This window comes from Carlito syrichta, unplaced genomic scaffold (assembly GCF_000164805.1).
Source record: "Carlito syrichta isolate Samal-C Ts95f unplaced genomic scaffold, Tarsius_syrichta-2.0.1 Scaffold308850, whole genome shotgun sequence".
NCBI classification, from domain to species: domain Eukaryota; kingdom Metazoa; phylum Chordata; class Mammalia; order Primates; family Tarsiidae; genus Carlito; species Carlito syrichta.
Window position 1 is genome coordinate 413,603 of NW_007252946.1, and position 15,187 is coordinate 428,789.

At 36.5% G+C, this 15,187-nt stretch overlaps 1 protein-coding gene across 1 annotated transcript in view; it reads left to right on the top strand.

The window, feature by feature from the left end:
* LEPR (leptin receptor) overlaps nt 1-15,187 on the top strand; it is a 66,743-nt gene that overhangs the window by 15,017 nt on the left and 36,539 nt on the right. The window contains exons 2-4 of the mRNA XM_021716621.1: nt 119-178; nt 10,758-11,087; nt 12,983-13,106. Coding sequence (XP_021572296.1) covers nt 139-178; nt 10,758-11,087; nt 12,983-13,106 — 494 coding nt within the window. The 5' untranslated portion in view covers nt 119-138. The remainder of the gene's footprint in view (nt 1-118; nt 179-10,757; nt 11,088-12,982; nt 13,107-15,187) is intronic.

The window sequence follows — 15,187 nt, forward strand, 5'->3', positions numbered from 1 at the left end:
ATTAAAATTTAAAGATGTATTTATAATCCTTTTCTTTTTATAAGTTTCCCATAGACAGCTTATATATGTGTGCTGTTCTGTGTACATGTGTTTTAATTTTAGGTTTGCTGTTTTTCAGGTGTACTTCTCTGAAGTAAGATGATTTGTCAAAAATTCTGTGCGGTTTTGTTACATTGGGGTAAGTTGTTTGCTATTTTAAAGCCCTCCTATAAGGTAGAGATTTTGCTGTTAGAGCTGCTGTTTCATTTCTTGATACCAGAATTTCCTTTTTCTAGTTAGGAATTCTCTTGCATGCTCATAGTTAAAAATGCAAACCGAAGTAAAAGTATGAAAATGAAAATCCTTCCCAGCTTCCTAAAAGCCACCTGCTAGTGTATCCTTTTAGAATTCTAACACACACACACACACACACACACACGCACGCACACGCGCACGCACACACACAACAAAGCTTTATACATGTGTACTTTATACATCCTCTACAAAGTTTTATACCATTTGCTGTCCCAACACAAGTATATGAGAGTGCCGTTCTATTGCATTTCTGCCAAAGATGCATATTATATTTCTTTTACCTTTTTACCCTGTCTGATAAGCAAAATATGGCATCTCATTTCAGTTTCATCTATTTGAGTATTTCTGAGGTTGAGCACTGTTTTTTGATCATTTATATTTCTGATGTGATTTTCTAATTTATATACTTAGACCATTTTGTGGTTGGGTTTTATTGGTCTTAGCTGAATTTTAGAAATTTCTAAAATATGAGATATTTAGCACTGTATTAGGGCTCTTCAGAGAAATGGAACCAATAAGATGTGTGTGTGTATGCATATATGTGTGTATGTATGTCTACACACACACACACACACACACACACACACACACACACACACACATTTATTATAAAGAATTGACATATACAATTATGAAGGCTAAGAAGTCCCAAGATCTGCAGTTGACAACCTGGAGATCCATGAGAGCCAGTAATGTAGTTCCAGTTCAAGTTCAAGACTGGAAAACCAGGAGAGCTGATGGTGTAAGTTCTATTCTGAATTCTCCAAGCTTGGGTCCCAAGAAGAGCCACTGTTTCAGTTCCAGACTGAAGGTAGGAAAAGACCCATGTCCCAGCTCAAGACAGTCAGGTAGCAGAAGTTCCCTCTTAATCAACTTTTTTGTGCTATTCGGGTTTTCGATTGATTGAATGAGGCCCACCTACATCAGGGAGGGCGATCTGCTTTACTCAGTTTACCCATGCAATTGTTAATCTCATCTGGAAACGGCCTCACAGAAACACCCAGAATAACGTTTGACCAAATGTCTGGGCACCTCATGGACCCAGTCATGTTGACACATAAAATGAACCATCACAGGCTTTATCAATCACTGCATTTGCAAATATTTCCTAAGTGCTTATTGTCTGCTTTTTGATTTTTTTCTAGCTGTATAGGAAATTTTTATATACACACACAACTGTATGCACACTGAGAAACAAGACATAATGACATTTAACTATTTTATGAGCTAAAGTAGCATGATTAAGTTGCAAATAGATATTAGATAATAGTCAAAACTTTCATTCTTTATATCCAGGGTCCCCAGTCTGTTAGGAACTGGATCACATAGCAGGAGGTGAGTGGTGGATAAGTGAGTGCAACTTCATCTGTGAAGCTCCCCATCACTTGCATTACCACCTGAGCTCTGCCTCCTGTCAGATCAACAGTGGCATTAGATTCTCATAGGAACACAGATACTCTTGTGAACTGCCCGTGAGGGATCTAGGTTGCACACTCCTTATGAGAATCGAATGCCTGATGATCTGAGGTGGAACTGAGGCGGTGATGCTAGTGCTGGGAGCAGCTACAAATACAAATTAGCATTAGCAGTGAGGTTTGACTGTGCATCCACCCCCTGCCCCCAGTCCATGGAAAAATTGTCTTCCACGAAACCAGTCCCTGACATACCAAAAAGTTTGGGGACCACTGCTATGTATCAAGGAGTGGTTTCCTTAGTGATAATATTTAAAATAAATTACTGTAACACAAAATGATAGGTTTGTTCTTTAATGAAAGGGAGATGGCATTTTAAATTCTTATTCCTGTTAGAACGCTAATGAAGGTTGACAAATATAATGTTGTAAGGAGACTTATCAAGGGATAGTGTATATGTTGGAAATTGCCACCTTGAATACCACCAGAAGAATGCTGTCATAATTGAGCACTAGTATAATTAAATATATACTAGTCCTATCTTCTACCCATTGCAGGAATAATTGCAAGAGAAAGCTTCAGATGTTCTTTTAGAGTCTTGTGATTTTAATGCCGTGGACCATAACAGTCTTTTGTTTGAGATTAGTCACACATAGCCAGGAACTCATTTTATTTTATTTTATTTTATTTTTTTGGAGTCAAAGTCTCACTCTTTTGTCCAAGCTGGAGTGCAATGGCACGATCACAGCTCACTGCAGCCTCAACTTGCTGGGCCCAGACGATCCTTCCACCTCAGTTTCCCAGGTAGCTGGGACTACAGCTACATACCACCATGCCCAGCAAATTTTTAAAATTTTAAAATTTTTTTGAGAGATGAGATCTCGCTGTGTTGCTCAGGCAGGTCTTGAATTCCTGGCCTCAAGCAATTCTTCCTGCTTGACCTCCCAAAGTGCTGGGATTACAGTCGCTGAGTCACTGCACTGGGCTACATTGCCAGTAACTTCTGAGCATACTCTTCTCACTTGTTTCTCACCACATCCTGGTAATATTATGATTTTCTTAAACCAAATCGTCCAATTTAGGTCGCACACCAAATTTTTAAATTGAAGTCAGGCTATCTTTGAAAAAACTTATGTTATCTGGCAACTGTTACTTGTGTGCCAACTGGTTCTGAGCAATCCTTGATTATTCCAATCTCAGGTGCTCTTAAAAAATTTTTCTGTAAGACTCCCTTGTTGTGCTTACTGTTCTTTCTCATTACAACCATCTGTATACTTAAAGAAAATAACCAGAATAACTGCACTGTTACAGATTTCCAAAAAACTATGCTACAAAAGACTATCAAAGAGAAATAGCTCATTCTCTTTTATATTCTCTAATTTTGTTAGATATGTTAAACTCTTCATTCTCTTTTATATTTTAAAATTTTTATTAGACTCTAAAGTTACAGAATTTCAAAAGATTTGCAGTTTCAAGTTTTGTGAATCAGAAGAGATCCTGGGATATTGTTACCTGATAACATATGCCTTCAGATGAAAATTCTAGATCTCTTTCTGTTTAGAATTCATTCACAGGGAAAGAAATATCCTTTTGCAAGGGAAGCAGACAAACAAAATAGACCCATCTTTTAATTAAACTGATTCAATAGTTGCTATGCTTTTGAATTTCATTATTATATTATAAATTTCAATGTTTCGTTGAGCATTTTAGGCTAATTCAGTTCAAGCAACTGAATCCTTCATATGCAGCTAGAAACTATAATGCTTTTAATTAGTACTATTACATATTCATAGTTTTGTAAAAGAAACAAAAAAGGATTCTGTTTTCATTTAAATGTTCTGATTTTAGAAATATATGTTAGAAGGATCGAAGTCAAAGAAACACAATTGCAGTGCAGATTTACTTTGGGTGATATTGTGACACGTAATTGTTATCAGCATGGAAACAATATGAGTCATGTTAATAATTTTGACCTTTATTTTGGCATCTGTATATTTATATTAATTTATATTTATAGAAATTAAAGTATTAACAGTTATTACTTATGTATTGTTTAAATATTTTACGTGCATTGCTTTTGTCATTAAAAAATGCATTTGTGAATTGATTTTTAAGATTTTCTGTTTTTTTTTCTTTCTTTTTATTTTAGAGTTGTGGTGGTACAAGTGGGGATTTACTACATAAGTGGGTTGCATGCAGGTGAAGTGTGAGCTTCCAGCTCACCCTCTCTCCCCTAATAGTGGACCAGGTACCCAGTGTGTTGTCCTGTGCTCCCTCTCCCTCCTCCCTTTCTCTCCCTCCACCCCCAGCAGTGTCCAGTGTCTGCCCATCCCACCCTTGTGCTAGTGTAACCAGGGATCAGGGCCCACTTATGGATGAGGATTTGCAGTATTCAGCTCTTTGTTTCTGTGATAGTTCACTTAGTATGATGGTCTCCAGCTGTATCCAAGTTGCTGCAAAGGCCATGATTTTGGTCTTCTTTATGACTGTGTAATATTCCATTGTGTATACATACCACCTTGTCTTTATTCAGTTCGCTTTTGATGGGCATCCGGGTTGGTTCCATGGTTTTGCTATTGTGAACAGTGCTGCAATAAACATGTATGTGCAGGTGTCTTTTTTGGTTGAGCAATTTATGTTTCTCTGGCTATATTCCCAGGAGAGGAATTGCTGGGTTGTATGGAAGCTCAATTGGTAGTTCTTTGAGCAATTGCCACACTACTTTCCACAGAGGTTGAACCAGCTTACATTCCCACTAACAATGTAGAAAAGTCCCCTTTTCTCCACAGATGCACCAGTACTTTTTTGATTTAATTAATGATAGCCATCCTTCTGGTGTCAGGTGTTATCTCATTGTAGTTTTGATTTGCATTCATCTGATGATTAATGAGGTTGAGCATTTTTCATGTTTGTTGGCTGCTTGTATGCCATCTTTTGAGAAGTGTCTGTTCATGTCTCTTGCCCACTTTTTAATGGGGTTGTTTGTCTTTTTGTTTTTGTTTGAGTTCCTTATAGATCCTGGATGTTAGGCCTTTGCCAGATGCATAGCTTGCAAATATTATTGGTTTCCTTTGCTGTGAAAAAACTTTTCAATTTGAAGAGGTCCTACCTGTCTACCTTAGCTTTTGATGCATTTGCTTTGAGGACTTGACCATGAATTCACTGCCTACTCTGATATTCAGAAGTGTGTCCCCCACGTTTTCTCCTAAGATTCTTTTAGTCTGAGGTTTTACACTTAAGTGCTTGATCCATTTTGAGTTAGTTTTGGTGTATGGTAATAGAGAGGGTTCCAGTTTCATTCTTCTGCATGTACCATTTGTTAAATGTGGTTTCCTTTCCCCAATGTTTGTTATTGATGGCTTTGTTGAAGATGAGGTGATTGAGGGATAGTGTTTTTATTTCCAGATTGTCTTGTCTTATTGGTCTATGTGCCAATATCATGCTGTCTTGGTTACTGTAGCCTTATAATAAAGCTTAAAGTCTGGAAGTGTGATGCCTCCAGCTTAGTTCCTTTTGCTGAAGATTGCTTTAGCTCTTTGTGCTGTTTTTTACTTCCATATGAATTTCTGTATTGTTGTTTCTAGGTCTGTGAAAAATGATGTTGGCAATTTGATAGGGATTGCACTGAATCTGTAGGATTGCAGCCTTGGGTAGGATGGCCATCTTGGCAATATTGATACTTCCAATCCATGAGCATGGGGTGTTTTTCCATTTGTTTGTGTCATCCTTGATTTCTTTGAGCAGTTTTGTAGTTATTGTAAAGGTCTTTCACTTCTTTTGTTAGATGGATGCTAATGTATTTCATTATTTTTGTGGCTATTGTAAATAGAATTGTATTCTTTATTTGGTTCTCAGCTTGCTTGTTGTTGGTGTATAGAAATGTAACTGTCTTTTGGTCATTGATTTTTGTATCCTGGGACTTTACTGAAGTCATTTATAATGTGAGGGAGTTTTTGACAGACTCTCTAAAGCTTTCTCGGTATATTGTCTAGAAAGAGGGACATCTTAACTTCCTCTTTTCTTACTTGGAAACCCCCAGTTTACTTCTCCTGCCTCATTACTCTGACTAGGACTTCCAGCAGATGTCGAATAGGAGAGGTGAGAGTGGACATCACTGCCTTGTTCTAGTTCTTAGAGTGAATGCTTACAGCTTCTGCCCTTTAAACATGATGTTGGCTGCAGGTTTGTCATAGATGACTCTTACTATTTTGAGGAATGTTCCTTTGATGCCTAGGTATTTGAGGGTTTTAAATCAAGAAGGGATGCTGGCTTTTTTTTTTTTTTTTTTTTTTTGAGTTGAAGTCTCACCTTTTGTCTCCCAGGCTGAAGTGCAGTTGCATGCTCATGCCCACTGCAGCCTCGACCTGCTGGGCTTAGGCAATCCTTCTGCCTCAGCTTTCTAAGTAGCTGGAACTACAGACACACACCACCATGACTGACCAGTTTTTGTGATTTATTGTAGAGACAAAGTCTTACCAAGTTGCCCCAGGCTGGTTTCAAACCCCTGGGTTCAGGTTATCCTTTTGCCTTGGCCTCCCAAAGTGCTGGGATTACAGGCTGAGCCACTGAGCCTGGCCATATCTTTGTTTTTATTTGTTGCCAGTAATCTTTTTATTTCTGTCTTGATTTCTGTGTTAATCCAAAAGTTATTCAACATGTTGTTTAGTTTCCGTGTCTTTGTGTGTTTTGGAGGGACCTTGTCAGAGGTGATATTTATTTTTATTCCACTGTGGTCTGAGAAGATGCTTGGTTTTATTTTAACGTTTTGGAATTTGTTCATGCTTGATTTATGCCTGAGCATGTGATCTATCTTGGAGTATATTCCATGTGCTAGTGAGTAGAATACATTCATTGAGTAAGTTGAGTGTTGAGTTAAGGTTCTGGATCTTCTTATTGGTTTTGCTTTGATGATCTGTCTAGGGCTGTCGGTGAGGTGTTAAAGTCTCTGACTGTGATTGCATGTATATCCATGTCCTCTCTTAGTTTATGTTGCAATTGTTCTATAAATTCGAATGCTCCTGTGTTGGATGCATACATATTTAAGATGGATATTTCTTGCTGGTGGATTGAGCCTCTTATCATTATGTAGTCTACTTCTGTGTCCTTTTAAACTTTTATTGGTTTGAAGTCTGTTTTGTCTGATATAATTTTAACTAACCCTGTTCTTTTTTTGTTTTCCATTTGCCTGGAAGATCTTTCTCCAGTCCCTTACTTTGAGCTTGTGGGTGTCCTTTGCAGTGAGATGAGTTTCCTGGAGGCAGCAGAATGTTGGATCATGTTTCTTAATCTAGCTTCCTACTCTATGCCTTTTTTAGTAGTACATTCAGTTCGTTCACGTTCAAGTTAATTATTGATACATGAGAGCTTTTCCCTATCATCATGTTCTTAAGAGGTTGCTTTGATGCTTCTTCTTCTTCTTTTTTTTTTATTAAGATTTTGCAGATGATCTGTATGCTCTGTTAACTCTGTGCTTGCCTGCACCTTTGTGAAGGATGGAACCATTTTTCCTTTCTGTGCTCAGAACTTTCTTAGCCCTTTGCACTCAGCAATATTTCATGGATCGCCTACCAGCAACTCGACTGTACTTTTTTATGAAATAGTGAAATATATATGACAAAAAATCCCAAAATTTTATATCTTATATTTTTATAACATGTGGTTTTGTGTGAAACAGTCATCAACAGAGCATTGCAGGTTCATTGGTACATGTTGTGCAATAGTTATGTTTGACATATACCACCTGATGTTTTTCTTTTTGAGCAGACAATGTGTTCTTGTTTTCTTCCTCCCACACTAACAAAATGTAATTTATGTCTTGTGCACCACTGTGAAAACATTTCACACATTCTCTTTCTACATAATGCCAGCTGACTTTTAAAAAAATGTTTATCCCAGTATATATTTCATCTCTTTATTAGCTTTTTTGAGCAGCTTGAATAGACAACTTCAAGGAAACAAACATTTTTGAAAAGTGTGCACTAGCATGTTTGTCCTGTGTAATCACCAGAAATCTCTTATGTACCCTGAAAGGGTATATCTGAGTGGTTTGCTAGATTTATGATGGTCCCCTTAAAGGGTACGTCTGAGAGCAAAGAGCTAAACATCTCCTGAATGACTGGTCTGGTGGTGGCATATTTTCTTAGGGATTGGATGTCTGGGAATGATTTTAATTCTCCATCGCTGATAAAGCTTAGCTGATCGGGCAGGCAATTCTTAGCCAGAATTGCTTCTCTGTAAGAATGTTAAAGATGGGACTCCAGCCCCTCCTGGCTTGTAGGGTTTCTGCTGAGACTACTACTGCATTTCTGATGAGACTTCCCCAGTAAGTGGTCTGTCCCTTCTCTCTAGTTGCTTATGATTTTTTCTTTCATGCTTACCTTGATGGATTACTATGTGTCTTGGGGATTGTCTTGTCATGTAATACCTTGCAGAGGTTCTCTGAATCCCTTGCATTTGGATGGTTGCCTCTCCAGCAAAAGAGGGGGTATTTTCTTGGATGACCTTTTGGAAAGCTTGTTCCAGATTGTTCCCAGTCTCCCCTTCTGTTTTGGGGATGCCAATCAATCATAGATTTTATCTTTTTACATAATCTCACACATCCTATAGACTTTGCTCATTCTTTTTGAGCCTTTCTTCCTTGTTTTTTTTGTCAGACTTGATTAGTTCAATATTCTGATCTTCAAGTTCTAAGATTTTTTCCCCCTAAATGGTTGAATCTGCTACCTAGGCCTGTCATTGTGCTTTGAAATTCCGGGAGGGAATTCTTCATTTCTAGGATTTCAGATTGGATCCTTCTTATGTTGTTCAACTCAGCTTCTATTTCCTGCACTGCTTTTGTTGCCTGGGTAATCTTTCTTTCCAACTTTTTGTGGTTTTCCTTAACCATTTTAGCCATTTATTGTCTGACCTCTGTCAGTCATCTCAGATGGTTCATTATGGATGGATTCCATTGTTTTGGGGATTGGGAGGTGCTTTTAAGGCTTTAAGGATTTCTGGTGTTTTTTCACTGGTTCTTTACCTGTGAGGATCAACTCTTCTCTTTTTACCATTATTTTTTAGGTTTGTTGTTTTATAGTTGCCCTCAGAGCTTTTCTGCTCGAACAAAAATTTTTTTGTACTGGAGTGTCAGGGGGTTATTTTCTTTCATTTCACATTTATTGGCTTCTGGGGTATCCTAGTGTTCTCTTTATGGATATCTCAGTACCTGTGTGTCATAGGGTAACAGAAGCTGGGACAGAGCCAACTAGGCCTTCTAAAGAGTAGGACATGGAGCAGTGCAGGAGATGAAAAATTTATATTTTCTTACATTTTAAAATACTTTATTTTTAAAAGAAGTTTTAAATTCACAGCAAAATTGAGAGAAAGGTACAGAGATTTTTCCATAGAACACTTGCCTCTCACATGCATGCCCCTCCATTACCAATATTCCCCTGCCAAAGTGGTATAGTTTTTATAATTGATGAACCTACATTGACATCTCATTATCATCCAGAATCCATAGTTTACATTAGGGTTCATTCTTGGTGTTGTACACTCTATGAGTTTGACAAATGTATAATGATCTTAATCTACCATTGTAGAGTCATACAGAACATTTTCACTACCCTACTCATTCTTTGTGGGCTACCTATTCTTCCCCCCGTCCCCCCAACTCCTGGCAGCCACTGATCTTTTCTTTGTCTCCATAGTTTTGGCTTTTAAAGAATGTCATATAGTGGGAGTCACAGTATGTAGTCTTTTCAGATTGACTTCTTTCACTGAATAATATGCATTTGTTTCCTCTATATCTTTTCATGGCTTGATATCTCTCTCTTTTTATTTTTTTTAGCACTGAATAATATTCCATTGTCTGAATGTACCACAATTTATTTATGCATTTACCTACTGAAGAACATTTGGTTGCTTCTCTTTTCTTAGATTTTTATATTTGTTATAATTATAATCCTTGAACATTTTTATTCCATACAACACAGTTGTTGGTAACATGTAAAAAAGAAAAAGAATGATGTAGAATTACTATTTTATTTTCAATTACTATTTAAGAATAAGTTTAAGACTGGATGTGGTGGCTCACACCTATAATCCCAGAGCTATGGGAGACTGAGACAGGAGGATGGCTTGAGGCCAGGAGTTTGAGACCAGCCTGGGTAACATAGTGGAACCCTGTCTCTACAAAGAAAAAAAAAATTATCTGGGTGTGGTGTGTGGTACATGCCTGGAGTCCTAACTACTCATGAGACTGAGGCAAGAGAATTTCTTGAGCCTAGGAGTTTGAGGCTCCTGTGAGCCATGATTGTGCCACTGCATTCCAGCCTGGGGGATGGAATGAAACTCTGTCTCTAAAAAATTTTTTAAAAAATAAGTTGAACTTTTGAGGATATTTTGGGTACAGGAGTATATAATTGTTCTTAATTTTTGTATGTCTAAGAGTGATAATTTAATCAGCAGTAAAAGTTTCCTATAAGAAGTCAATTGTTGTACATCATTTCTTGGGTAGTGTGTTAAGGACATGTCTTATATGGTGTTTTATGTCTGGAGGATCATGGGAAGACTCAGGAGATCAAGCTGTCCTCATGTTGAAGACAAATTCTTTGTAAAAGTGCTGGGTAAAGGCAATGTTAACATTTTGGTGTTACTCGCTTTAATAAATATTAAAATAGCACTCTAAAGTTTGTTTCTATAATTGCACATCTGGATGCTTCCCAGTTATGTTGGAAATTACAATAATTTGTTTTAGAAAAGGAAAGTAAAATATTTAGTGCATTAAATATATAAACATATCACATTAAATATAAACATATTAAAGAGGAAAAATGGAGCATGGATTTCCAAAAAGAGGTACCGGATAGTGGAGTTATTTCTATAAATAAATGCACCCTCTCAAATATAATGCTTTGTACAATAGAAGTAGGGAGTTATACATTAGGCACTGACTAAACGCTTAAGGAGTTAAATTACTGAGCACTATATGGTTTCTTCTCAGTTACTTCCTATTTTTGTCTACGTCAAAATGATTACTTGTTTTCTATGTGTCTTTTAATGTCTTAACAGAATTTATCTATGTGATAACTGCATTTAACTTGTCATATCCAATTACTCCCTGGAGATTTAAGTTGTCTTGCATGCCACCAAATAAAACCTATGACTACCTCCTCTTGCCTGCTGGAATCTCAAAGAATGCTTCAAATTTGAATGGATACTATGAGACAGTTGTTGAAACTAAGTTTAATTCAAGTGGTACCCACTTTTCTAACTTATCCAAAACAACTTTCCACTGTTGCTTTCGGAGTGAGCAAGATAAAAATTGCTTCATACATGCAGACAACGTTGAAGGGAAGACATTTGTTTTGACAGTGAATTCTTTAGTTTTTCAACAAATAGGTAAGTATTTTAATGTTCTTAGCATTAGCTATGGTTTTTTAACTGTACTGAACATAGTGTTTTAATTTTCTGAAACTTGTATGAAATAGATGTCTTATGGCTGTGATTCTTAACATATATTATCTTTTTTTATATTAGTAATACAATTAGGATTCATTATGTGACCAAATTAATAAATAAGCCCCAAGCAATTTCACAGCCCATAAAAATGTAATGAGATAACTCTTTTGCCTTTGAGCACATTCCTTGCAGTCTTCTAAATTTGCTTTGAAGTAGAAATACACACCTTATTTTAAAACATCAAATGACTAATGATACTGTTGAATTAGTTAAATTTTAGAATATTTATGAATAATGATATTTCTTCAAGCAAGGAATCTCCCTGAAACAATATTCTTTCTAAATTAAGGGGTTTTGTTGTTGTTTTAAGTGTAATACATACTGAATGTAGCTATTGTAGTTAGTCAGTCTACATCTGGAAATATAAACAACAAAATTGTTTTCAAGTCTTCTGGAATAGCTAGCTAGAGTCAATTGACTCAGCCATACAAAGAGAACTACTGTATGAAATATAGGTGTATATAAGTATAGTACTCCCATGTAGAGTTAGTCAGGATTTCTCAGTGGATGCTGTTGACATTTTGGACCAGATAATTCTTGGTTAAGGGGTCTCTTCTGTGCATTGTGGGATGTTTAGCAGCAGCCCTGGCCTCTACCCACTAGATGCCATTAGCCCCTCTCCCCAGTTGTAATAAAGAAAAATCCAGACTTTACCAGATGCCCCCTGAAGTACAAAATCACCCCTGGTTCAGTGCCATCGATTAGATGAAAGAAACACTCCAGTATATTGAAATTAGCTTAGGAATAAGGATACACTGTATATCTGCAACAAAATCAGATTTTAAAACACATTAGTAGTGATAAGTTCCAGTGACTACAATTCAACTCATAGCCATTAATCTAATTGTTCATGAAGCACTCAAAAAAAGTTGTAAGGAACTTAACTTGGCCAATCCAGCGATTATTAAATATACTATAAAAATGAACTTCGAAGAGTTTAGATTTTTTGTGTGTGATGAACCTTGAGATGATAAAAGGAAGTTAGCACTTCAGTTATGAAAGGAAATGATTACGGTGCTATAGAATTGAATTTTACATTCTAAAGGGAGGCTAATAAGTAGTTATTTTAAATTGAGTTTTTATTTTGTAACTAAAATTGCTGGGTTAAGTATTGGTTACTGAGGATTTCCATGTGTTATTCTGTCAAGTAGGATGTTTACATCGTAGCACTCAGCATTGTTGCCAATCCTGTGGTGTAGGGAAATAATGTTAGTGTTGTCAAAATAACTCAGTCCTGATTTCCAATTGTCGCTGTTTTTGCTCTCTAAATTGCAAATCACCAATAGTTGATCTGCATCATTATCTGGTGAGTTTTCAGTGTACAGTGACATACGCTCTCATCAATTTTATTTGGGACCTATGATACTACAATAATAAGCATTTATGATATGCATCATTGTTCAAACGTGAATCCCTGTGCCTTTATTTGCTCATACCTTTATATTCGGTGTTCCTTTTTCTCTTGAAAAGTGACAGAGAACTGAGGTAGGTGAGTTTTTGAGGTCCTTTGTCCTACATAAGTGGTTTGGCATTATATAAAAGGTTTGAGAGACAATAATTGAATTTAATTCTCTAACTTTACACAGAAAGGAAACTGAGGGGCTGAGTGACTTAGTCAAACATATACCACTACTTAGAGCCTGTTTCTCTTCCCTCAGAATGGACAATGGCAGTTGTATTGCAACACTGGAAATTTTAATTTAGCTCTTCTCTTTCACTTAGTTGTTCAGAATGTTTTTCATATTTCATGTAGTTTTTTTCATTTTTTAATTCAGGTGCAAACTGGAACATACAGTGCTGGATGAAAGGAGATTTGAAAGTATTTGTCTGTTACGTGGAGTCATTATTGAAAATTTCTTTCAAGAATTATGACTGTAAAGTTCATCTCTTATATGTTTTGTAAGTACCAAATAAATTAATCTGGACATTTCTGCTTCACATTTTAAAAAAGTGCTTCTGTATGCAGAAGTGGATAACGAAACCTCTCTCAACTAATATTTTCTTTTATATTCATGTACCCCGAGAGGGATCAGTTTGTATTTTTATATATCTGTATCTACAGCATTCTTCCTCATGAAGTTTTCCTTCCTGTTGATTTTGATAGCAAGACATTGCAGATATGGGTGGATTTATAGTCTCAAAAAGTATAAACTCAATAGATATTTGAGTGGCAAAGGTGAAAATCTTGTTTTATATTTCTTTTTTGGGTGACTTTTTTCGAATTGGATTTCTTTACAAACTTAAGACCATGAGTGTCTAATAGTTATTTGTGCTATGTAGAGAGCCAAGATGGTTGTTTCAAATAGCCATAAACTTATAATTCTAGTAACTAATGTATCATTCAAATTTTCTAGTAGCTTCAGTGATAATATATGCCATTTTAACTGTTTAACATTTTTTCTCATTAGTTCTTTTATTTGATGCTTGAGGAGAAAGATACTTACATGCTCCAGTCCTTTAGCAATTGAGATCATACCAGTGAGGGACAATGTGCCGGAATCTGTCCATATAAAAATGAACAGAGCCAGAAAGTAGACTGGGAGTTAAGAGGGATGGGAATTGGGGAGTTATGGTTTAAAAAGTTTCAGTCTGGGAAGATGAAAAAGATCTGGAGTTGGTTGGTGGTAATGGTTGTATAATAGTGTGTATGTACTTAATTTCACGGAACAGCACACTTAAAATGGTTGAAATGGTGGGTAAATTTTATGTTGTGTATATTTTACCACAATACAAAATTAAAACAAGAAAGAAACTTAAAGTCACGTAAAAAATGATGAATAGTTGAGATGCCTGCTCTTGAGATACCCACAGGTTAACAATTGAGACAGGTATGTAGAGAGTTTCAGTCTTAGTGGTTGCTGATCTGTATTTGGGAAGTACATGATGTCATGGGAGCACATGTTTTTTGTGGGGTCTTACTTAGATGGAGGTGTCCAGCTCAGCTAGTAGAGAAAAGAGGAGCAAAGTTCTCCTAAGGAAGGAGACAGCTGTGTTGAGTCTTCAGAGATGAATAAGAGCTAATAAGACAATATGTGGGCAAAGTGGGGTGGAACGGGAGATCAACGTCACCTAGAAACTTGTTAGAAATGTAGACGGGTCCTGAACATTTCTCACACTGCTACAAGAGAGGGATTGGCAGTTGTGCGACACTGCCAGGGGAGAGGAAGGGGCATGTAACATCACTAAGGGTACCTGATCCTGCATGTGGACTACTTATATGCTCATCCTGACTTGTACACGACATCCTGATAATAAAATAAAATTTTAAAAAAGAAACTTGTTAGAAATTTAAATTTAATTGTTTCACACCAGAACTAGTGAATCCAAAATTCTCAGGGTGGGGCTTATTAATTTATGTTTTACTGAGCCTTTTAGGTGATTCTGATGGAACTCAAGTTTGAAAATTCCTGGTGTAGCAGTTCATATGACAGATTTTAGAGTCACGCTGCCTAGTTCTACCGCTTACTAAAATAAATGTACACCCATATTGCTTATAAGCCTAACAGAAGTTCTATCTCTAGAAATTAAGTCAATGGAAATAGCACACAAATGCTTAAAGTTTATTTGCTGAAAGAAAGAATTAATATATATTGTTGAATGAATGAATATATATTGTTGGGTGGTGGCAATGGTTGTATAACAATTGAATGTACTTAATGTCGCTGAACAGCACACTTAAAATGGTTGAAATGGTAGGTATTTGGCAGTATATATTGCCAAGTATATATTAATTTCTAAAAAAATTGCCAATTTGCCCTCCAGACATATCTTCATGAGCCAAAAATTATTAATAAAGAAATATTTCCAGGCCGGATTCAGTGGCGCAGCCTGTCATCCCAGCACTTTGGGAGGCCAAGGCGAGTGGATGGCCTGAGCTCCTGGGTTTAAGACCAGCCTGGGCAACTAGGCAAGACCTTGTTTCTACAATAAATCAAAAACAAAAAAAACAAAAAAGGAAATATTTTCTTTTTTTTTTTGAG